The 23973-nt window shown below is 40.3% G+C and overlaps 1 protein-coding gene across 13 annotated transcripts in view; it reads left to right on the forward strand.

Annotated features, from left to right (window-relative positions):
• R3HDM1 (R3H domain containing 1) overlaps positions 1–23973 on the forward strand; it is a 231167-nt gene that overhangs the window by 134844 nt on the left and 72350 nt on the right. For all 13 annotated transcript variants that reach the window (XM_077447822.1, XM_077447814.1, XM_077447820.1 and 10 more), the window contains 6 exons: positions 6865–6973; positions 9526–9604; positions 21096–21155; positions 21394–21534; positions 23151–23259; positions 23362–23457. In XM_077447822.1, coding sequence (XP_077303948.1) covers positions 6865–6973; positions 9526–9604; positions 21096–21155; positions 21394–21534; positions 23151–23259; positions 23362–23457 — 594 coding nt within the window. The remainder of the gene's footprint in view (positions 1–6864; positions 6974–9525; positions 9605–21095; positions 21156–21393; positions 21535–23150; positions 23260–23361; positions 23458–23973) is intronic.

Genomic DNA, 23973 nt, shown 5'->3' on the forward strand with positions numbered 1-23973 from the left:
CAGTGACGTATACATACAGCATGGGTCTGCAAACTATGGGCCACTCCTGGCCGTTACAAGATTTTATTTGACCAGCTGCAGCTAGGGTCACTGCCAAATTATGAACATGTGAAGATTAATGCAACAGGGGCTGCATATGATAAAGTCTTCAGCCCCCCCCCCCCCCCCAATGCACCAAGGCACTCTGATGTGCAGGACATTGATGGGGACCCTGATGTAAAGGGTGACTCTGATGGCAACCCCAATATAGGAGGGGAATTATGATGGGGACCGTAATGTAATGGGGGACGCTAAAGGGTTTTTTTTTTTTGATGATGTGGCCCTCACATTGAAATGTTGGGAGACCCCTGGTTTGACTACCTCCCAAACATTTCCCAGTCTTGGGATGTTCCCCTATAGAAATCTGAGGATTTACTCAAACGGTGAAACCAACGGAGTTGGAAATAATTTAACCTTAATCCTAAAAGTGTCCTGTCCAGCACCTTTTTGTATTATATATATATATATATATATATATATATATATATATATATATATATATATATATATATATATATATATTATATATATATATATTTTTTATTTATATAGCCATAGTGTAAGAAGTGTTTCTTGGAGTTGAATGTTTGTTCAGCTTTAAAAAATAAAAATAAAAAAATGAACAAATCACTCTAAGAAATGGATTGTAAGATTCCCTTTCTCCTTGTCAATAAAGCAGTTCCCTCTGATTACTCATTACCACTTCCTTAGCACTAATCAAAGGCTTACTGCAGACTTGCACAAATAGTCATGCCAATCTAAGTGTAAAGTAATATAGAATATGTATGCATTAAGAACTTCCACAAGCATAATGACTGCTTTTAGGTTAAATGTGCTTTTAAGATGTCAGCATAGTTTCCAGACCAGTTAATGTCTTTCCTTTCTTGGCTTTAAAGTATTGGGGGGGAGCCCTGTTTTTATGGTGGTGCGTTGACCCCTTTTCCAGCGCAATATTGTATTTGGTACACACTATCTTAATCTGTACCATTACGCGTAATTTTGTCCCGTTATGTTCTTTTTAACTTTTTTGTTCATTTTAAAATGGGCTGACGTGAAGGAAGAGATTGGTTGTTGTGGAGTACTTTACATGGGCGGTAATATGAGGGGTCTAGGAAAGATGCGTTTTTTCTTGTGAGTGAATATGATGGCGAGCTTCACACACAAGTAGTTTCAACCATCTAAAATCACAAAGGCCAATTAATTATGGGGTTTGTGTGTGTGTATTTTTTTTTTCTTTAAAGTGTATTTGAAGCAAAAACTTTTTTTTCTTTTTGATTTGGTTAGAGTAGGGAAGTCCTCAAACCTCTGCCAGATTTTTATGGTCTTCAATGAAGAAAAGCATCCAAGAGATGCTGGAACTTTTATGTTGGCTCCTGCAAAGTTGTGAAAGGCAACAACATTCAGAGAGCTCACTGGCTCAGGTTTAGGCTGCTCACAACAGACAAGGCCACTGTCTTGTGGGTACAGGGCAGGTTATAAGACTAAAGGAGTGTCCCGAATGCCACTCGCCATGCTAAGCCTAAGTAATGGCAGCCCTAGCCATCTCCTTCTAGGCCTAGACTGACCTGGCTGTGGCTGCTATTGTGGCTTTGCATGGTGTGTGGCGTTTGGGACAATTCTTTTGTCTTTTAGAACTTGTATAGAGTAAGAACAGTCTTGCCCAGCCTGCACCCACAGCAGAAGCCTGGGAAGGGGACTCTGCGTTAACCCAGATACCCAGCAGGTTACCAGAATGAAATGTGCACCAATGGAAAGTAGCACCAGACCAAATTGACGCATTGGTTTACACTAAATGGAGCCAATATCTTTCTGGCCTCCAAGACGCGTCGTTTTTATTTTATTTTTATTTTTTTCAGATTATGATTATTTTATTAGTCCCAAAGGGAAATGACAAAGATACAATTACATTCAACAAGACACAATACAAAGCTCACGATAAAAAATACCAATAACTGCAATTAATACCACATAGAAGTATTTAATACTGTTCTTTAAACCATCCTATTAAAATATTATATAGGATAAAGGATATAGGATAAATAACACTGATTGAAAACCTAACAGGAAATGCAGGTTATTTTTCCCAAATGGGACACCGATTGTGAAAAACCTGACATGGGTTTTAGGAATTCCCTGTTCTAGCCAAAGCATAACATTTTTATGAGCATGTTTGTTTCTGGCCTATGATCATTTTAGCAGTCTGTAAGTGGGGGTGTTCTTCCCACTGACCACCAATGTAAGGGGCATTCTTCCCACTGACCACCAATGTAAGGGGCATTCTTCCCACTGACCACCAATGTAAGGGGCATTCTTCCCACTGACCACCAATGTAAGGGTCATTCTTCCCAATGACCAAGGGAAGGGATGTTATATCTACTGATCCCTGGTGAACTCCTTTTTAGCATGGTTTCTCTGAGACCTGAAAATTATTAAACAAGTTTCTTTGGGGTAAAATGTTTGAGGAAAGCTATTCTACATATATTTGGCCTAGATACCTGACCATGGTCATTAAACCCAAAACCAAAAATGTAATCTATTGCAGCTTATCAATCATATGGGGTGATAGTTTGGTTTTCTTTTTAGGCTTTTTTTCCCCTTCTGCTATCACCTGTAGATCTGCCCAGTAACACTCCTATATTGGAGCACGCCCCCCCCCCCCCTCCACTATGGATAAAGAAGCACAGAGGAGGCACCTGTCAGCCTTGGATGGAGGGGAGTGTTGGCTGCACTGGCAGATTTAAATAAACTGACCAAATGAATCCAAACTGCAGCTAATCATGTTTAATCTGTTATAGCAACTGTTTTTTTTATTTTTATTTTTTATTTTTTCCTTGGGATAAAGATTTTGGATAAAATGCTGATCACTGTAAGCATCCCTGTCAGTACTAAATGGTTTGTCTCAACCTTTTAACTAATACATCTGTAGAACAGCTTGTTCCGTTGAAAAACGGTCTAATATAAAGGAAGGCCTAAAAATTAAAACTAATGCAGTCTTCACATCTAAGAATTGGTACTCTGCAATATAATGTTCACTTTTGTTTTTTGTTTTTTGGCTTTAATTAAGAATGTATTGTACATTGTTTTTTTTTTTTTTTTTTATCTTCTTTTCTTTTTTTTGCTGTGGAGGTGTATTGAATTCTGGCAGTAGAATAGCTGAGGCATGAATTAATTTTGCATCTTTGTTAGCCAGCCAGTTTATTAGATACTGTTAATCGTGTTTGTTTACTTAAGTAAACCTTGACACGGGCTAAGTAATTGTTGTCCTCCACAAACCAACAACTGAACAGCCGCTGATTTCAAACAATAGAACCGCGAGCTTAGTGGATGACATTGGCTATTTATGTAGTCAGTCAATGTCAAGCAGTGCCAATATGTGTTTATCTTTTGTACATCACATACAAAGAAGCAATAATGGACATTTGTGCACTGGTTTTCGTGTGTGTGTGTGTGTGTGTGTGTGTGTGTGTGTGTGTGTGTGTGTGTATATAGATGTAGAGGAAAAAAAATGCAGACGTCCCAATACTTTTGGGGTGTGTGTGATTCCTATATAATGAAAGTGATTGAAGGTGCGAGTAGATGTTTTTCAGCTTGGGTCATTTTACTTTTTCTCCAAACTTTTTTTTACCAGGGGTTTTTTTTTTTTTCTTTAAACGCCAGGTTATGTGTGAAGATTGATTATTGTGAGATACACCTGTGATTTTTATTTTTTTTTTTATTTTTTTTGTTTTCCAAATAGAGATCTGGAAAAACTCACCAAAACTGGTTAAATATAACTATAGCAGTTTCCATGTTTTTTTTTTTTTTTTTTTTCCTCCGGAATGATTTTGATCTGACGTTCAGTGCTATTATGTAGTGCTACTTGGATAAGGCTTGTATATTCAATGACAGCGAAGTAGCACAGGAACCTTTTCTAAAATTGCTCCATGCTGAATCGCATTGCTATGAACGGACACCATTGAAAACAATGTGATTTTCCTTGTCATACTATTCTGTTCAACTCGGTAGCATTTGAATTTGCACTAGTGTGAACCAGGCCTTCCAGATGACACTGCAAAGTTTTACAGTTTGAAATCTAAACTATTGTCGCTGAACAGTTCTAGTGGGATACCCGATATCACGTTTACTGACTTGTAAACTGTTGCGTGCCTCTGATTTTGTTTCTCTCTGATGATAGGAACTTTAGGCTCCATTCGCACATGTGCAACTTGTTGTTCAACTTTGGACATCAAAGTTGCATGACAAGTCGCAGCCCATTCTTTTCAATGACACCTGAACAAATCGTTGCGACTTTGAAAAGGTGCAACTTTTGATGCAAATTTTGTCTAGAGAATGTGAAGTTGCACCAAAAGTCGTACTCCAAAGTTGGGCTGGAAATCGTGCGACTTTGGAGATGTGCTAATGTGGATGGAGCCTTGCATCCCAGAGATCCAGAACAAGCTCTATCACCTACCTTCTCCCTGTCCAATGAGAGAGCCCTTACTAATCATAGGGACACTCCCATTGAAAGAATAGCAATCATTGGGAAATCGTGGAAATCAAGGCCATAGTAACAAAGTACCGTGTTTATCAGCGTAGAACATCCAATTTTTTTCACCCTTAAAATCAGGGGAAAATCGTGGGTGCGTGTTATACACCGATCCCTGAGGGAAGAGGAGCCAGCTCCGCTAAATTACACAGAGCTGCGATCTCCTCCTGTGTAACTGGTGCTCAGTCACTCACAGCCACACCTCCTGGCCCTGCATTGGGCCACTGTTCTGTCTATCATATGAGCAGGGCCAGGAGGCGTGACTGTGTGAGTGACGGAGAGCCGGGTACACAGGAGATCGTGGCTTTGTGTAATAGTGATGCTTTCTCCTCCTTTTCCCTCTGAGACAGCAGGGATAATCCAACACTGGCGAGGCTGCAATGATGGTAAAGTTGATGGGCATTGAACAGGCTGCATTGTTGGTCAATTTAATGGCTGCAAATGGGCACTGACCAGGGTGCATTGATGAGCTGTGACCCTAGTTTTGCTTCAAAGTTTTTTTTTTTTTTTTTTTTTTTTTTTTTTTTTTTTTTTAAATCTAAGATTTAAAATTGGGGTGCGTGTTTTATACATCGATAAATACGTTAAATCTAAGCCCTGGTTCACACTGGTGCGGCTTAAAAATCACGTTACTTCAGCACGATTTCAAATCCCAGGCACTGAAGGAGGCAGACTATGAGGGACCCTCCTAGCAACAGCCATTTAGAGGCGAGTAAAAAAATTTTTTTTCAAGTGTGTGTTTTTATTTAATTTTTTTTTTTTTTGTTTTTTTTAGGCACATTCATGATTTATTTTTTTGGGTGGAACACCACTTTAAATGGTTAAACTTTTTTCACTTGGTGTCGGTTCACACTGAGGCAGCGCGACTTGCAGCGCGACTGTCTCAGGCTACCTGGACACGACAGCTGCGGCCATTTTCAAAACGACTTCTCTATACAAGTAAATGCAAGTCACCCCCAAAGTCGTACAGGAACCTTTTTTGAAGACTGAGCGACTTGTGTCGTTCCAATTAGAACGGTTCCATTGTACAGAACAGGACGCGACTTGTCAGGCGGCTTAGTCGCCTGACAAGCCGTCACAGTGGGTGAACCGGCACTTACACAGTCTATTCCATTGACAAATTGTTACAATGTTTATACTTAAGTTCAACTGATAAAGAATGTTTTGATTCTTGGCAGACTGCCCAGTTTTTCTCTTCCTTTCTTTTTAGGGCTGTGGCTTCAAAAGAGCAGAGAGAATTCTTTGCATAGAAAGGATTGTGAAACACTTTATTTACGATCACAATAACGATTCTTGGCAATTTAAAGAGGAAGTAAAGCCTCTTAAAGACACGCTGCAAGGCAAAGGCATAATGAGCTAGTATGCATAGCATACTAGCTCATTATAAATTACTTACCTGAGATTGAAGCCCCCACAGTGATCCTCGGTTACCACCTCCGTCGCCTCCATCTATCTCGGAGTGCCTTCCGGGTATCGCAACTCTGGCGCTGTGACTGGCCGGAGCCGCGATGTCACTCCCATGCATGCACGCTGGTGCCGCAACTAACGGCATGATCGCCGTTAGAAACTGCACGCTCAGTGCGCCTGCGCCTGATGTCTATGGTGCATGTGCTGTAGACATCGGTGCCGCCATTCTTGCAAATATCTCCTAAACCTTTTAGGTTTGGGAGATATTTTTTGCACCTACAGGTAAGCCTTAATCTAGGCTTAAAGTGGTTGTAAGGGGTTTACAACCACTTTAATTGTGCAGCTCTAGCAGGAACCCTTTTCAAAGTCGCTGCTACATTGAACCTTTCTGTTGCCAACAATGGGGGTGCGACTTGTCATGCTATTTAGAGCTGTTAAATCTTATGACAAGTCTCAAGTGTGATCGGGAACTGAATCAGAGGCACATGGGGGAGAGTTTTTTTCCAGCTAATAAAAGGGTTTTGACTTTTGGTCATTTAAAGTGTCTGAAAGGATTGCTAGAATCGGTTTACGGTCATGGCAATGGACCTGGCAATACAGAACTCTTCAGGGAAGGACACTGTGGTTTTTATGGTGGGCAGAATATGTAGCTGGTCATACAGTGCTGTCAGGGAGAAGGTTCACTGAAGGTCCTTGGCCGGATCTAATATTGGACTTGGCATTGCAGAACCCTCCAGGAAAGCCCTGTATGGATATTTGGATGGGAGGATATTTAGCTGGCCATACAGTGCTATAAGGTAGGATGTTCATTAAAGGTCCTTGGCTGCTTCCAAGAAAGTTTGTAAGAAGCAGGTGGCTTCTGTTCTTGTTTAAGATCTGCCTTTCATCTTTAGGAATTGATACCAGTCCAGCCCGCACCATCGCCAGGAAAAGAAGAAAAACCTTTGAAAGATGAAACTGAGAAAGGAAATGAAAAGTCTGCGCGTAAAATGCTTTCGCGAGGTTTGTGATTTTGCCCTGTAATCCCCTCACTCGTTACATCAATAAAAATATCCTATGAACCTCCTCTGTCATCTTTTGTATAAATATTTATGGAACCGCATTATTCAGAATGGGGCGATTTATCTCCGCTCGCTGAACATAAGCAGTGACCTCCCTACTTTTCGATATTGAGATACGTTTGTAATGAGACTGTGATTACCATAACATGTTTCTTTACACCGTGAACTTTTTTTTTTCCTTTTTGTTCCTTTCCTTTTTCCTATTTAGTGAATCTGTCCCTCTGCCATACTGTAAACGTTTACTATAAAGCACAAAAATGAGAAGCTGGTTAACTGATAACCAGCATAGGAAGTACAATGTAAAAGACTGTTTACTGCAAGGGCACAAACTAGATCCCCAGTTTTGTCTCTGCAATCCAAATAAAAGCAGTGATCTCCGATGCATAAAACTATGTGAAATTGCTCCATACTTGGAATACATTTCCAGCCGCGGTAATCCGTTAACAGTAAGTGGATTCAAACATGCACTATATTTACAAAAGTATTGGGACACCTGCCTGTACACGCACATGTGCTTTAATGGCATCCCAGTCTAATGCCCTGAACACAAGGTCGGACTTTCCGACGAAAAATGTGCGATTGGATCGTGTTGAAAAAATCCGATCGTGTGGGCGCTCCATTGGACTTTTTCCATCTGAATTTCCGACACAAAGTTTGAGCGCTGGATCTAAAATTTTCCGACGATAAAATCCAATCGTTTAAATTCCGATCGTGTGTAGACAATTCCGACAAAGGGCCATGCATGCTCAGAATAAATTACGAGACGAAAGCTATTGGCTACTGGCCCGTTTACAGTCCTGTCGTATGTGTTCTACGTCACCGCGTTCAGAACGATCGGATTTTCTGCCAACTTTGTGCGACTGTGTGTATGCAAAACAAGTTTGGCCCAAAATCCGTCGGAAAAAAATACAACTGATTTTGTCGTCCGACCATGTGTACAGGGCATTAGTCCGTAAGGTTCAACTGTTGAAGATGTTGCAGCTATAACCGCTTCAACTCTTCTTGGAAGGCTTTCCACAAGGTTTAGGTGTGTGTCTATGGGAATGTTTGATCATTCTTCCAGAAGCACATTTGTGAGGTCAGGCACTGATGTTGGATGAGAGCCTGGCTTGTAGTCTCTGCTCTAATTCACCCCAAAGGTGTTCTATCGGGTTGAGGTCGGGAACTCTGCAGGCTAGTCCCATTCCTCCACCCCAAACGTGTTTATCCATGTCTTTATGGACCTTGCTTTGTGCACTGGTGTGCAGTCATGTTAGAACAGCAAGTGGTCATCCCCAAACTGTTCTCGCAAAGTTGGAAGCATGAAATTGTCTAAAATGTCTTGGTATGCTGATGCCTTAAGCTTTCCCTTCACTGGAACTAAGAGGCCAAGCCTAATCCCTGAAAAAAACAATCCCACGCCAAAATTCCGCCCCCCCCACCACCATATGATTTGGACCAGTTCACGAAACAAGGTCCATAAAGACATGAAAGAGCAAGTTTTGGGGTGGAGGAACCTCACTGGTCTGGCCTGACCTGCCTGACCTCAACCCGATAAAACACCTTTGATATGAATTAGATTGCGAGCCAGTCCTTCTCATCCAACTTCGGTGCCTGACCTCACAAATGCGCTTCTAGAAGAATGGTCAAACATTCCCATAGACACACTCCTAAACCTTGTGGACAGCCTTCCCAGAAGATTTGAAGCTGTTATAACTGCAAAGGGTGGGCCAACTTAATATTGAGCCCTACGGGTTAAGATGCCATTAAACTGTGTAAAGGAAGGCGTGCCAATACTTTTGACAAATTAGTGTATGTAGATCTATACTCAGAAGAAAAAAAAATAAAAAAAAATATATATATATATATATATATATATATATATATATATATATATATATATATATATATATATATATATATATATATATATATATATATATATAAAATTGTGTGTGTTTATATTATAATATTTTTATTATAATCTAATATTCGCTGTGACAAATTGGGTGAATCTTCCTAGTGAAGACAGAGTTCAGCAAAATAAAATAAAAAAAACTTTTGATAAGAACTGAGGGACCCTTGATCTCCTTAACTTAAATGCTTCAGCTCTGCACACTCGTGACTCGTCCATGTAAATTATTATTATTAAATTTTTTCTTTTTGTACTGCAGTGTGCCATGTGCAAAAAAAATAGCTCCAGACTTTATTTTGGGTTTTCTCCCTAGTTTTTTTTTTTTTGTCAACTTTATTACAAAATCAGATAAAAGTACCTATATAAATAAATGAAAATAAAAAAATAAAAAACCTTGGATCCCTAAACCTAGCACCTATTCTAGTTATACAAGTTATAACATAGGTGCTAGATTATTCTAATGAATAAATTCTTTCCCGATTTCCAAAGGTATACTGGTTGGAAAAAAGTGTTGCGCTGCTCTTCGCTTAATGCATATAAAAATAAAAAAAAATGTTTTAGTAGAGCCGGTTTCCTTATTGTGTTTGGTTTTCACACAGATTCCAGCCAGGAATACACCGATTCCACCGGTATAGACCTCCATGAGTTTTTAGTGAACACACTGAAAAGCAACCCCAGGTAAGAGAGCCTTATGGTTTTATGTGACTAGAGAAATATGTCAATGTGAAGATGGACTAAGTGCTGCAGAGGCAGGCCGTACATGGAGTTATTTTTGTTTCTTGCAACCACGAATTGCAGGAAAGGGAATCTCACAATCCCCCCAATCTACAGAGTTAATGTCGTCCCCATCGGGAGAACACAGGGATAGAATAGCTGCAAGCAATAATGGCATGCACAATCCGACAGGCTGGTTGTACCCAAGTTGATTGATCAATCGATGGGTACAATTGCCCTACCCGTACATGGATCAAATCTCAGCCGGTTCCTGCTGAACCAGCCGAAATGTGAACAATTTGTGGCCATCTTAAAGTGGTTGTAGATGTTCGATTTAAAAAAAACAACAAACCAGCTTATAGTTACCTGCCCCTCCTCTTCATCGTGTGCCCCCGTGAAAATGTGCTTTCCATGGGGGCACCCGTGCGAGTCCCGCTGCTGCATCCATTGGCAGAGAAAGAAGAGGGTGCCCTTAGGTATTTTGTGGGCAAGTAAAAATAACAGATACAGGATTGAAAAAAAAAAAGTATAGTAAAGTACAAATTAAGTACAAAATTAGATGTACACTAAAAAATTACATAAATGTCACATAGAATAGCTTAAAAACACCAAAAAACATCATATGGAAGTTCTAAAAAAAACACAGCTGAATTCTAGACCATATGATCTTACAGTTTAGAGGTCAAAACAGTGTTGCTGTACACCAAAGAACTCGACATTCAGAATATATATACTTTGATATTTAATTCCTTCTTCAGGGGGTGGTTTAGAACAGGCTGTGTTCTCTATTGAAACAATGACAAAGTATCAAATCAAATATACAGTGACTATAGGTAATATATGGTCAGTGGATACAGACAGGGCAATGAAAACAGGGCAGGCATGGAAATCTGTGAATACTCGCATAACAATATCTTCTTTATTTATTTTTCAGTTTTAAAATATTACCACATCAGTCGAGTATATATTAAAGGGTCCTTATTACTAGCTTAAAATTTGCATGTAAAAGCACAGAAAAATCAAATATTTTATAATTACTTTTTATTTTTTTTTTTTTTTTTATTTTGCTAGAAAATGTGACTTCTCCACGAAGTGTCAATTCCTTAGCACAGCCTGTTCCCTTTTTGCACATTGTAGCCCTCTCCTTCTCTGGGAGTACTGAGCTCTCCTCCTCCACCTCCCTACATAACCTTTTATGTAACTACCAGGAGAGCAGGGAAGGGGAATATTGTAGAGCCCTGGTGCCCAACTTGCTGCCCTTTGGTATATTATGCGCAGCCCTTGGACCTCAGCAGTCTGGAGTGGGAACAGTGATTGAGGTAATGGCATTGATCTTGATTAGCCTCATGTAATATATTCCCATTATCTTCTTCTGCAGCATGTTTCCAGCCAATAATGTATCTTGTCCACACTCTGACCCTCATTCCCTCTATTAGGTCTGCAGTTTGACAGTCCTCAAGCATTACATATATTGAACATTATGTGCAACCCTTTGAAGTCAGAGGGGCCACATTTAAAGTGTTGCTAAACCCACAACAGTAAAATCTGTCTGTATATGCAGTAAGGCATGCTTGTTATACTCTCTGTGGAACCTAAGGGGTATACACAGATCCTCCCCCTGGGCAAGTCCGGATAAAATGGCGCATTTTGGAGTCTGGGTGCACATGCTCAGTTTGGTCTGTATTGTTAGAGAGTTGTTTTTTGTGTTTTTTTTTTTTTTTTTCTCTTGGGAGTGTACATGTGATCAGCATAGGGCTACCCAACACTGTCCAGACAGAGCGTCCGGAGCCCTTCAGCCACATAAGACAGCTCAGTGCGGTATTAAACTCCTGATACAAGCTTCACCAGGAACTGATAGAAATCACAAGACTGCTATATCTCTCTCTGATGAGAATTCAGCAGTTTATATTTAGTAATATAATTGCATTTCCATGTTTTGTGCAAGACTGGATATTGTGAAGGCAGGTTCTGGGTTTTGTAACACTTATGTTTTCATCTATTAAAGAGGAGGTCCACCCTAAAAATTTCATTTTATTAGCTTCTTTTTAATGTAATAAGTCATTTTGTTAATGTTTTACTTGCCTGAAAGGCCCTGTTACTAGGCAGACTTCCTAATCTGCCTACTTCCTATTCCGCGGTGGTCCTACTTCTCTTCCTTACTCGCCTGGCCTCCTGGGAAATGAGTGTCATCATTTCCCAAGAGTCTGTGTGGAATTGGCAACTATACAAACTACCGTATTTTCCGGCGTATAAGACGACCTTTTACACTTAAAAAAACTGGCCGAAAATCGGGGGTCGTCTTATACGCCGGATCAGCCCCTCCGATGCCTGCTGAGGGTTCGGTAATACTGTATGTAGCATCGGCTACATACAGTATATACCGCTGAGCCAATCCCAGCGAGCGATGTATTCAAATGAATACAGAGCCTGCTCGGAATGGAGTAACAACCTCTGCCAATCCGAGCAGGCTACTCTGTAGCCTGCTCGGATTGGCTTTGAGAGTCAGAGAGGCGCGGGCTGATGATACAGCCTCTGCCAATCCAAGCAGGCTTTGTATTCATTAATAGAATACATCGCTCGCCGTGATTGGATCCAGCAAAAGCAGGAAGGAGGATATGGCGCCAGCTCCTGCTCCAGCAAGAAGGACGTAATATCAAGCTTTGGTAGCATTGGAAGGGGGTCGTCTTATACGGTAAGTACAATAAAAAAAATGCTTAAACAGCAGTAAGATTAGGGGGTCGTCTTATATGCCCGGTCGTCTTATACACCGGCATATACGGTAACGGTACTGTGAGGGACCTTTAACTGCACAAGATGCCAGCATACACCTCTCTCAGGAAAACCAGGAAGAGAAATTAACTGGGCATCACATGCCCATAGCTAAGATGGAAACGGCCACAAGATTGGTGACAACATATTCTGTACGTTTCTGAATTAATTACTGAACAGATCGGGAACTATTGATATCTGTTACTGCATATATATTATAATAATGTTGCGATTGTAAAAAAAAATTATGGCCAGAATACCGCTTTAAATCTTCTGCCTTTGTTGTTTTAACATTGGATAGTGAAACCTTTTTTTTTTTTTTCTGCCACTAAATGCCTCATACAGCCCACTTCCTGTTGTCTGGGGAAAAAAGCCTAGGCTTATGACATCATGCCCACAGTTAAAATGATTGCAGCCAGACTCAGTGGAGGGAGATCTCTGCAGCATATTTGGCAAGTACAGAAACTCAGTATATATAAAATATGCTAAGTGGTTGGACAGAAACTTCAGAATGGCAAAGCTGTTTGTATTACGAATTATGTGAGCAGACTGAAGTTCCTCTTTAAGTTCACTGTTAGGCCCCATTCACACCTGAGTGTTTTGTAGCTGGAAGCCCGAAGCTACAAAACCCTTTAGGGGGAAAAAAATCTATTCTCTATGGAGATGGTTCACACCAGAAGCTCCAAAACGCCTGAAGCTCAAACAAGTTCTAGATTTTTTTTTTTTTTTGGGCAGATTTTTTGCGTTTTTGCTGCATTTTACATTGGTGACCTTTTTGACCTGTACAGAATTGTGGCAAAATATCACGCATCTTTCTGCCTGAAAATGCTACTTGAGTGAAAGGGGCTTTAGTGTCACTTGAGTGACAGCTCTGAGTCTGCTGACATCACAGTCAAGATGTCGCACCTAGCAGCAACTTTGAGTCTACACAAGAGAGATTATAGGAACACTTTTGTTAAAATAAATGGTCTGGCAACAGGGGCATTTTAGGCCCATCAGATATACATGCCTGTTCTTTTAGGAATGCTTACTGTAAGATTTGGTCCACTGAATTATTACTGGTGTCGATCATGTTGTCTTCTGCAGTTCCTCATGTTGCAGTACTTGGGAAGAATAGCTGCAAGGTGATTGTGGCTTGTCATTGAGATGTTCCAGAAAGCCCCAGGGAGCTTACAGTAAGGAGGACGGAAAAAAATCAGTTTAGAACCAGAGCTTTTAGGATAACCTTGATGAAGGTGCATTATAGATGATTACACCAGAGATGTCCCCAACCCTGCAGCACTCCTCAATAGCTGGTCTTTTAGCATCTGGAACAGACCAGGGGATTTACTATACACATTGACAGTTCTCTCAAAGTGACACTATGGGGGTTATTTACGAAAGACAAATCCACTTTGCACTGAAGGTGCACTTGGAAGTGCAGTCGCTCTAAATCTAAAGGGTAGATCTGAAACGAGGGGAAGCTCTGCTGATTTTATCATCCAATCATGTGTAAGCTAAAATGCTGTTTTTTTATTTTCCTTGCATGTCCCCCTCGGATCTACAGCGACTTTACTTCCAAGTGCACTTGCAGTGCAACGTGGATTTGTCTTTAGTAAATAACCCATAATGTGTTGCTTGGAATAGTGGCAATTTTTTAATAGAATAAGATTTTATGTATGATTGGCTCACAATAGCTAGTATCCTATCATGTAATCACATTTTAAAGTGTTACTAAACCCAGGAGCCTGCATTCATTATATCTGGTCTCTCACAGTACACAGAACATAGAAATGCAATTAATTTAGTAACTATAAACTGCTTAATACTTTTTCACATAAGCAGTATATAGCAGTCTTATGACTTCTATCAGTGTTTGGTTAAACCTGCTGGGAGGCGTTTTTTCATTGTTTTCTGACTATCCTATGAGGTTGCAGGACCCCTTACTCTGTCTGGACAGTGCTTATTGTCCCTGTGCTGATCACATGCACTCCAAAAAAAAAAAAAACTCTAGTAATACACACAAAATGAGCATGTGCAGAGTGACTCCAAAGGCTCTCTGCTATCAGGAGATGGATTGGGGACAGTGGGAGAAGGGGAGGATCAGAGAAGAGAGGATCAAACAACCTTTTCACACAATGCAGAGGATTAACCCCTTAGGTTCCACAGTGAGTATAGCCAGCATGACTTGCTACACCCAAAACAGTAAAATCAGCATGCATATGCAGTAACACTTTAATGATACAAAAAGCAATGATGTGCAGTAACCCTCAACAAACTGCAACTTAAAGATGTATTCCAGGTATGGATATTTTATGCATAATTACATTGTCCAGATTGAACCAGTCTAGGTATATTCCTATACCTGGCCAATACCCTAGAACAGTGATGGTGAACCTTAGCACCCCAGATGTTTGGTAACTACATTTCCCATGATGCTCAACTACACTGCAGAGTGCATGAGCATCATGGGAAATGTAGTTCCAGAAAGCAGCAGGGCAGCCGCTTGGCATGAGACCTGGAAGCACTGGAGTAGCAGTGCCTACTTCTGTGATTTCCAGCTCCAGAGGCATCAGCCAGGAATGGTGTATACATGGTTACATTGATCTGCGTTGGACCAGTGTAACTACAGTACGTATAAAGATCCATATCTGGAAATCCTCTTGTATTGTGTTCAGCATTTGCAGATAATGTGCATATAAGGCGATAGTTGATTTGTTCCTGTGGTCTACTGTGCATTCTGAAATTAAAGCTTTATTCCTTTATAACGCCTCCTTAAGACATTTATCATGCAATTGTTGGCAACCAGCCTGTTGGCTCTAGTCGTTTAAAGAGGCGTTGGTGAATCCTTCACTTTTCTCCTGGTCCATCTGCTGTTGTGCTGTGCTGGTTCCATTATCGGCACATATTCAATCATCTGGGATTCTCAGTAAGAAGAATAAATTCTGGGATCTTTATAGATCCATATAGATGCATGTCTGGTGATTCTAGTGTATTAGTGGAAGTCTTTCATTATGTATTTAGATTATAGGGTTGGATATGAGTTTTTTTTGTTAAAATGGAACACTAGTCAAACTATGTACAGTTGAAAAAAAAAAGCACAGAAAAAGGGAAAAAAATATTCTCGCTATATCTAATATTTTTTATTTTTTTTATTTTTTGGTGCTTCTAAATATCTGGTGATCCTGCCAGTAGTTCTTTGTTCCTGCATACAAGGCGTGCAGCTCGCACCACCCACCTACCCAGCCCTGCAGCTTTTAAACTTTCTTCTGGCACAAAGCGTGCACATGGGAATCAATGGAAGCCATGCCTCTGTGGTTTTTGCTTTTTTTTTCCCTTTCTGTTTTTAAAAACTTTAAGGCCTGATTCACACCTATGCATTTTTTAGCGTGTTTCAGCTTTGCAGAAACACACTACAGTCCATTCAACATGGTTTCCCTTTGGACGTAGTTCACATGTGTGCATTTTATGGAAAGGGACAGTGACTTTTTTTTTTTTTCGGGTTTTTGGTTCCATAGACTTCAATGGATGAAAAACATGTATTGAAAAACATAAAATGCACCTGTAATATACAAACTGCAACCTGCATAAGCGTGAATCTGGCCTTATAATGCTCCAGCACTATCTTTACGTCTACTTTAAGTGAACTGATTTTATTTGCTAAAATAGTAGTTCTCTTTAGCCACTCGTGTAAAAAAAAAAAAAAAAAAAAAAACCCTCCTCTGCCATACTGAATATTTAGGAGGGTGGCACCATTATCCATTACAAACCGATTTTCATCTTCCTTTGTCATGTCATCAGTCTCAAAAACACTCAGTTGAGTTACTCCTAATGGTGTTCAAACATAATGCCCAATCTTCAAGCAACTGCAAAAACACACACACACACAAGAGGGTGTAATTGCCTAGTTGTGTTACCATTTAAGACGAGCAGCTGATGTACCCAAAGAATCACTCTACCAAAGTCTCCACGGGAACTCTGCCCCTGTTCTGAAGCACTTGAGGTACTGCGGTCCACAGGGCTGAGCGTGTTGCAGCAGCTCGCACTTGGACAGCATGAGTTTGAACCAATCATTGTACAGACAGTTCATGATGATTAACCTCAGTCATATCTACATATAGATAATAGCTATATAACTTTCAGTTTATTTTATATAGGCTGTGGATCCTGTGCAGTGGCTGTTTACACTCAGGGCGGGAGGGCGCACTTTTCCTTGGTTTTTTTCTTTCCGCTCTACCCACATGCTCTTTGAGGAAGGAGGGTCTTTTTCATGTGAGACTATTTTAAGCTGTAGCATTGCTTGTGGTTAGTTTAGCTCTGAAGAAGGTGGTATGTCCCCTGAAACATGTTAGACTTCCAGCTGTGTGCTGCATGGCTAGATTACATTACCTACGGCTGGAGTCACTATGTGGTAAGCCTGTTACTTATGTTTGTGAGTATGTAGTTTTTTTTAGTATTCAATAAAGTTGTATGGTGGCAATGCACTAGGCGTTTGCACCATTTTGTGTGTGTGTGTGTGTGTGTGTGTGTGTATTTTTTTTTTTTTTTTTGCAGTTCCTTTGTCTTGCCCCTGATTCTGGTCTTCAGCTCTCTCTCTCTGTAAGCCACTTTTAAAGATTTCCTCCTCCTGCTACCAGTACCAGAGAACATATTGGACTGTCAGGATTTTGTAAGTCAGTAAAGCCCGATAAGCCCCTGAATCTGCTTTTTTGCTTTTAAGGGGATTATGGGAAGATGACCCAAAGATATAATTGGGGTAATCATATTGGCTGCTTTAAAAAAAAAAAAGCATTTTAATGATTTCTTAATGGATATTTAGATGGGCTATATGCAGGTCTAATTAAAGTAAAGCTAATTAAAGTTCTGCTTCAATTAGACCTGTTTCTGTTTTAATAATAAAACTAAAGCAAGGGACACGGTGGCAAAAAATTAAAGTGAGATGGCTTCAAGCCCAAACTACACAGATTTTGGTGTTATCTTTAGCCACGGCAACTAAAAATTTAGTCCTCGGCTGTTTGCAGGCTTCCACAATCGGTCACTTCTGTTCTAATAGTAGCAGACTGAAGCTCTAGCAAGAGGAGACTGGAGACCAGTCATGGACAATAGCCTTTGCCCTGGATAGAGGAGATTGGGGACTAGTCCTGTATCCTTTCACCTGAAGAGAGGAGGTTGGAGACCAGTCATGGACAAGATCCTTTCACCCGAATAGAGGAGATTGGAGACCAGTCGTGTATTCTTTCACCTAAATAGAGGAGATTGGAGACCAGTCGCATATTTCACCTGGATAGAGGAGATTGGAGACTAGTCCCCTATCCTTTCACCTGCATAGAGGAGATTAGAGACCAGTCATGGACAATATCCTTTCGCCTAGATAGAGCAGATTGGAGACAAATCATATGTAATATCCTTTCAGCTGACTGAATCAGGTCATGATCACCCACTTGAGTTTTTCTTGGGTCTTTGTTGCTTGCCAAGTCCTCAGAATGGATGTCATTTTTACCCATTAGAAAAAGATTTGGCCTAATTTGTGACCATAAAAGAGGGAGCACGACAAGGCAGATGGTAATGCTGTTCGAGCTATTTAAAACATTTGTGAAGGGAATGTTTTCTTAATCCTGTGTTGGTACCACAATTTGCCACCTGCTATACTCAGTCAGACACTAGCCTCTGGTATTACCATCCTTTATTTAGCCTAGGTTGAGATTGGAGCGATTTCAAAGTTGCAGCCTTTTGAAGGCAATGGCACTCTTCCAATTGGTGCGACACCGATTTTGTGGCTCCGCGCCGATTTGCAAAAGTAGCTCCTACACGTTTTGCCGATTTTTTTTTTTTTTTTTTTTTTTTTTTTTTTTTTTTCAGGTCGCATCAATGTGTACTAGGGCTTAGTCCTAAACTGCTAGACTCGAGATTTTAAAGTCCATCTGGGCAAATTATAAAACTTTTTAAGTACATCTCTCCAATAAATGCAAATTTTCACAGATGCTTTGTCATCTTCCTTTTTTTTTTTTTTATGACATTACAGTACATAGAAACACATAGCAGAAGAAGACATGGGTATAATACTTTGACCAATGCATATACAGGTCATTACATATCTGACTAAAATAATTATTTTCTCTGTAGCCAAAGACACTACTCTGTGCTAAGCCCTGTTGTCAGCCCATAACAAGGCTTAGGAGATGAGATCAACAGCTATTTTTTTTTTTTATACTCTTAGGGGCTTTAAAAGGAAAAAAAAGAGAAAATGTGCTTGTATTGCAGAGACCCTGCATATGTTTGTTTTTTAATTTTTTATTTTGCCCTGGAATTAACTATCACGTTTAACATACAAATATATCAGCGGACACAGATGGCGTCCCCGTAGTTCCCCCCCCCCCCCCCCCCCCCATCAGCCCTTGGATGTAACGCAGAGGCTGGGGGCAGATAGGCATTTCATCCATGCAGGAAGTGGCCTCTCTGAACGATTTTCATAATTGATGTTCTTGCTCTGCCATTAACCAAACTAATTAATATTAATTTAAATGGTGATTAGGATTGAATTAGCAAGTGAGAAGGCAAGCGGAACATTGGGATGGCTTCTGCAGCAAATATGCTGCGTGTGTTTTTTTTTTTTTGTTAAATTTTTATTTTTTTTTTACTTTTTTGTATTTTTATTAAACCATTGAACAAAATCAAAGTAACAGAAATCTTGTTAGGTTTTTGTCAACTGCATTCCTTAAAATGAAACTCCAGCCAATGCTGGAACTAAGAATCAGATCTCCAAACAAAAATCTGAAGGAAAAAAAAAATGTTTTGCTGGGCTAAGCAGAATCCAGGGTGACCTGGGCCCAGACAAAGTGGGTTGAATTTGCTAGCCAATGGACGGACAAGCAGTATAAAAACAAAACAAAAAAAGTGCTGTAGCGGAACACTCTTCTTCATTTTTATTGGGTTACTTTTGGGTGCAGTTCTGCTTTAACCATTTGCCTACTGGTCACTTAAGGCCCCTTTCACACTGGGGTGGAGGCAGCATCTGTGGTAAAGCGCCGCTGTTTTTAGCTGTGCCTTACCGCCGTACTTGCAGAGGTATTCGACAGATAGCAGGCCACTTTTACAATCCGCTAGTAGCCAAAAAAGTGTTACCTGCAAAGCTTTGCCGGTGGTATAGCCGTGCTGCCCCATTGATTTCAGTGGGCAGGAGCAGTGGAGGAGCTGTATACACCACTCCTTCACTGCTGCAAAGATGCTGGACTTGTTTTAGCATCCTTGCCAGTGCACCACCTTGGCGACCTCCTCTTGGAAGAGTCCAGGCTGTGCCAAACCTCTTTCATTTGAGAATTTTGGAGGCCATGATGCTCTTGAGGACCTTCAGTGCAGCAGACCTTTTTTGAAACCTCCCTCAGATCTGTGCCTTACAATAATTCTGTTTTTGAGCGCTACAGGCAGTTCCTTTTCGACCTTTTTTGTTTGTTTATTTTGGGGCTTTTACTCTGATACAGTATACATTGTCCGCTTGGAGGCCCTTTTATAGAGGTGGGTGTGCCTTTCCAAATCTTGTCCAATCAATTTAATTAACCACAGGTGGACTCCAGTCAAGGTGTAGAAACCTCTCAGCAACGATAAAGAGAAATGTGAGGCACCTGAGCTAAATTTTAAGTAAAAATGTGATTTGAGGGGTTAAAAACCCCAGAACCAGTGCAAAGCGGAAAGATAATTATTGCAACTAGAATAATTAAACGGGTGAAAGTTGGTAAGGAGCAGCACATTGTAAAAAAGGAAATGGATAAGTAAAAATCAATACTAAATTGATTAAACCGCGCTCCTTCCCTAATAAAGTGCAAAAGTGATTTCAACTGAGCACCAACATAATATAATGTGTATAAAAAGTCCAAACCCTAAATAAGTTCAGTTGTGCAAATAGTGAATATTCAAACAATGTATCAACTGCTTTAGATAGTGTACACAATCTTCAAATCCTTGCTGGACAGTAGGTAAACTTGACTGAAATCTTCCACCATCATCCTACTCACCAGACTTCCATGACCCCTATTACAGGTAGTCATAAAGCGCATATGGATATATTCAGCAGGAATTGTGCATGATCCCTATGTTGATCCCAGCATTTAACTGACCTCCAGGACACGCACACCAAAGTGAATCCAGGTCGTTTGAGCACATTGCCAGGAAAAAAACAATTTGAAGGGATTTGTCCAATGGTTATTGGGGGGAAAAATTAATAAGAAAGGGCTTCCATAGTGACGTATGTCAGTTTTATTCCAAAAAAACAGGTAAAAACAAGATAAAAACAGCAGTTTCTTGCAGCTTAGAAATCCATGTGCATGGAAACGCCGTGGTGTGTTCCCGCTGCTCGTTTAAAACAGCAAAGATGGTGTGTCGCAATCAAGCATCCTACCAGTTTCATTGGTACACACCAACATATTCAGGGGTCATGTCAATTTTAAGTGTTGCAAAGGTTCTAAATAATTATGATAATGTGATTTCAGGTTTCCATTATTCATAAATTCAGACATTTCTAATCTGTTTTAACTTTGTCATTATTGGGTATTGAGTGTAGATTAATGAGAAAAAATTAATTTAGTATCAGTCTGCAACACAACTTTGAAAAAAGTGAGGGGGGTCTGAATACTTTATGAATGGCGTTCAGCTTTTAATGCATTCTAAAATGTACTCCCTACAATAAGAATGTTGCTGTTTTCTTTTCTTCTAGGGATAGAATGATGCTGCTGAAATTGGAACAGGATATATTAGATTTCATCGCAACCAATGAGTAAGTTTTATATGTATTTTAATAGTTCTTGTTCTTTTTACATTTTATAGGATAATTTATGCACAGAGCACTATAGTGTAATACACAGCAACCAATCGGAAACTCGGATTCCTGCTCGTAAGCAATTTTTAGATTGGTTTCTCCAGTTGACTACACAGCTGTGTTTCTTTTATGCTGTGTTTTAAATGGAAATGAGTACAATTTGTGTTCCTGTGTGTAGCATTGTTTCCCGTTTCAGAATGCAACGTAAGAAGTTCCCGCCGATGACCTCGTATCACAGGATGCTTCTGCACAGAGTCGCTGCGTATTTTGGCCTTGATCATAACGTCGATCAGAGTGGAAAATCTGTCATTGTGAATAAAACGAGCAATACAAGAATGTGAGTCATAGAGTGCGCCAGCTTAGCGTGGGCAGCCAATCACGGGAGGGCTTTATTATAAAGACAGAGGGTTCAGTGTAGGAGATGAGTGGGGTTTGCATTTAATTTCTAAGCTGCAATATTATTGAACTGAGGCTTGCAAATAGTTAGATCCACTTGGCAGGCTTCTGCCCCTTACGCCTCAGCTGTAGCTGGGTAGTGGTGAAGTCTACTACCTATTCAACAGCTAATGATACTTTAAGCTTTCACCTCAAAGTCAATTGGATTAAGGTAAACAATGTCTCATTGCTTTTTCTGTCCCCCTCCTCCCTGAACACTTGTCTGTCTCTGCTAATGATTCAGCGCTGTCCCTGGCTGCAGCAGCGCTGATCCTTTCCTGGATTCATAGTATACACTGAGAAAAGTGGGAGCTATAGGCTCCTGCTGCTGTCATTCAAATCCTGTAAGGAGGGAGCGAGGGGCATGGCCAAGCCACGCTGTGTGCATCTATGGACGGACACAGCCTGGACGAGGAGTGCGCCTGCACGGGCGCCCTTATAGCATAGCCTACATTCTCACACAACTCAATGACTGTATAGTGAGCTAAATCTGAACCAGGAAGTGGGTCTTTAATTTGTATTTGATATTTTTTATAATGTGTGCTTAGTACCGATGGTCATACATCTGTGATTTGTTTAAGGTCTTTGCGTAGGAAAGTGGTATACAGCTAATGTGTTTCATGGGAATTGGTCTCCTCCTTCTGGGCTAACACATATGGATAATAGTCATTGTAGTCACTCCATAAAGCCATTGGTGAGATATCTTTGTTTTTACAGTGCGACTACAATATACTAGGCACTCCTTACTAACAACATTCCCACAATTTTATATCCGAAGATCAGCAGCCTAGGACCTTGGCATATTCACCACACATTGCACACTGATAAATCCCCCAATAGGATGCACAACCAAACAACTCAACCTTAAAGTGTTACTAAACCCACTACAGTAAAATCTTTTATTATTATTATTTTTTTTTAATATGCAATTTAGCATGCTTGTTATACTCACTGTGGAACCTAAAGGGATTAATGCTCTGCATTGTGTAAAAAGGCTGTTTGATCCTGTCTTCTGATCCTCCCCTCCTTCCACTGTCCCTGAATAATTTCCTGATAAAACAGTGTATGGTGTCAGGCTGCACATTCTCAGTTTGGTGTGTATTGCTAGAGAGGTTTTTTTCTCTAGGGAGGATACATGTGATCAGCACAGGGCCAATCGGCACTGTCCAGACAGAGGGTCAGGGATCTTGCAGTCTCATAGGAAAGTCAGAAAACTGCTCCTACAGTGCACTGATCGAAGTCAAAAGATTGCTCTATACTGGTCATTGTGAAAAGGTATTTAGCAGTTTATAGTTAATAAAATAGTATTTCCATGTTCTGTGTACTGTGGGAGACCAGATATCGTGAATGCAGGCTCCTGGGTTTAGTAACACTTAAATTACTATCTATTCAGCACTACAAAACTCATTCTGGGGCTGATGCTTGTCATTGCTGACCTCTCCAGTAGTTTTTATGTTCCCATGAATATGGCGGGATCTAGTACAGAGTAAGCTATTTGTTTCTTTATTTGTCTTTCAGCCCTGATCAGAAATTCGAGGAACATATCAAGGATGAAAAAAGCGTAGATTTCCAGAAGCGTTATATTCTCAAGAGGGATAACTCCAGTTTAGACAAAGATGATAATCAGGTCGGGATTTAAATATTTGTGCTGCCACTTGCTTAAAGATTAGATAAGTTGTTTCAATTGTCTAATTTACCTTTTTTTTTTTTTTTTTTTTTTTGTGTGCAGATGAGGATGAGATTAAAAGAGGACAGAAGAAGCAAATCCATTGAAGAACGGGAGGAAGAGTACCAGCGAGCCCGTGAGAGAATATTTGCGCAGGAAGTAGGCAGAACATTTTCTGTGATTTTAATATTTAACATGGAGAATAAATTGATAGAGGCTTTTGTAGAAGGTTTAAGTCCAATTCAAGTGAAAAGGTACTTTTGATGTGCAAGGCTAAACAATATGTATTAGCTGACGGAAGTAATGCCGCGTACACACGATTGTAATTTCGGCCAGCTAAAGACCGATGAGAGATTTTTGTTGGAAAATGCGTGTGTATGCTTTATTGGATTTTTGCTGGCTGAATTTCTGCCAGCAAAAGATTGAGAGCAGGTTCTCAATTTTTCAGACGGGAAAACTATTGGAAATTCCGATCGTGTGTATGCAATTCCGACGCGCAAAAACTCACACATGCTCAGATTCAACTACGAGATGGAAGCTATTGGCTACTGGGTATTGTACTTTTTCTAGTGCCGTTGTACGTTTTGTACGTCACCGCATTCTTGACGGTTGGAATTTGGTGTGACCGTGTGTATGCAAGGCAGCTTGAGCGAGATCCCGTCGGAATTCCATCGG

Source organism: Lithobates pipiens, unplaced genomic scaffold (genome assembly GCF_037356315.1).
Source record: "Lithobates pipiens isolate NorthernLeopardFrog02 unplaced genomic scaffold, aLitPip1_a1.2 Scaffold_22, whole genome shotgun sequence".
NCBI classification, from domain to species: domain Eukaryota; kingdom Metazoa; phylum Chordata; class Amphibia; order Anura; family Ranidae; genus Lithobates; species Lithobates pipiens.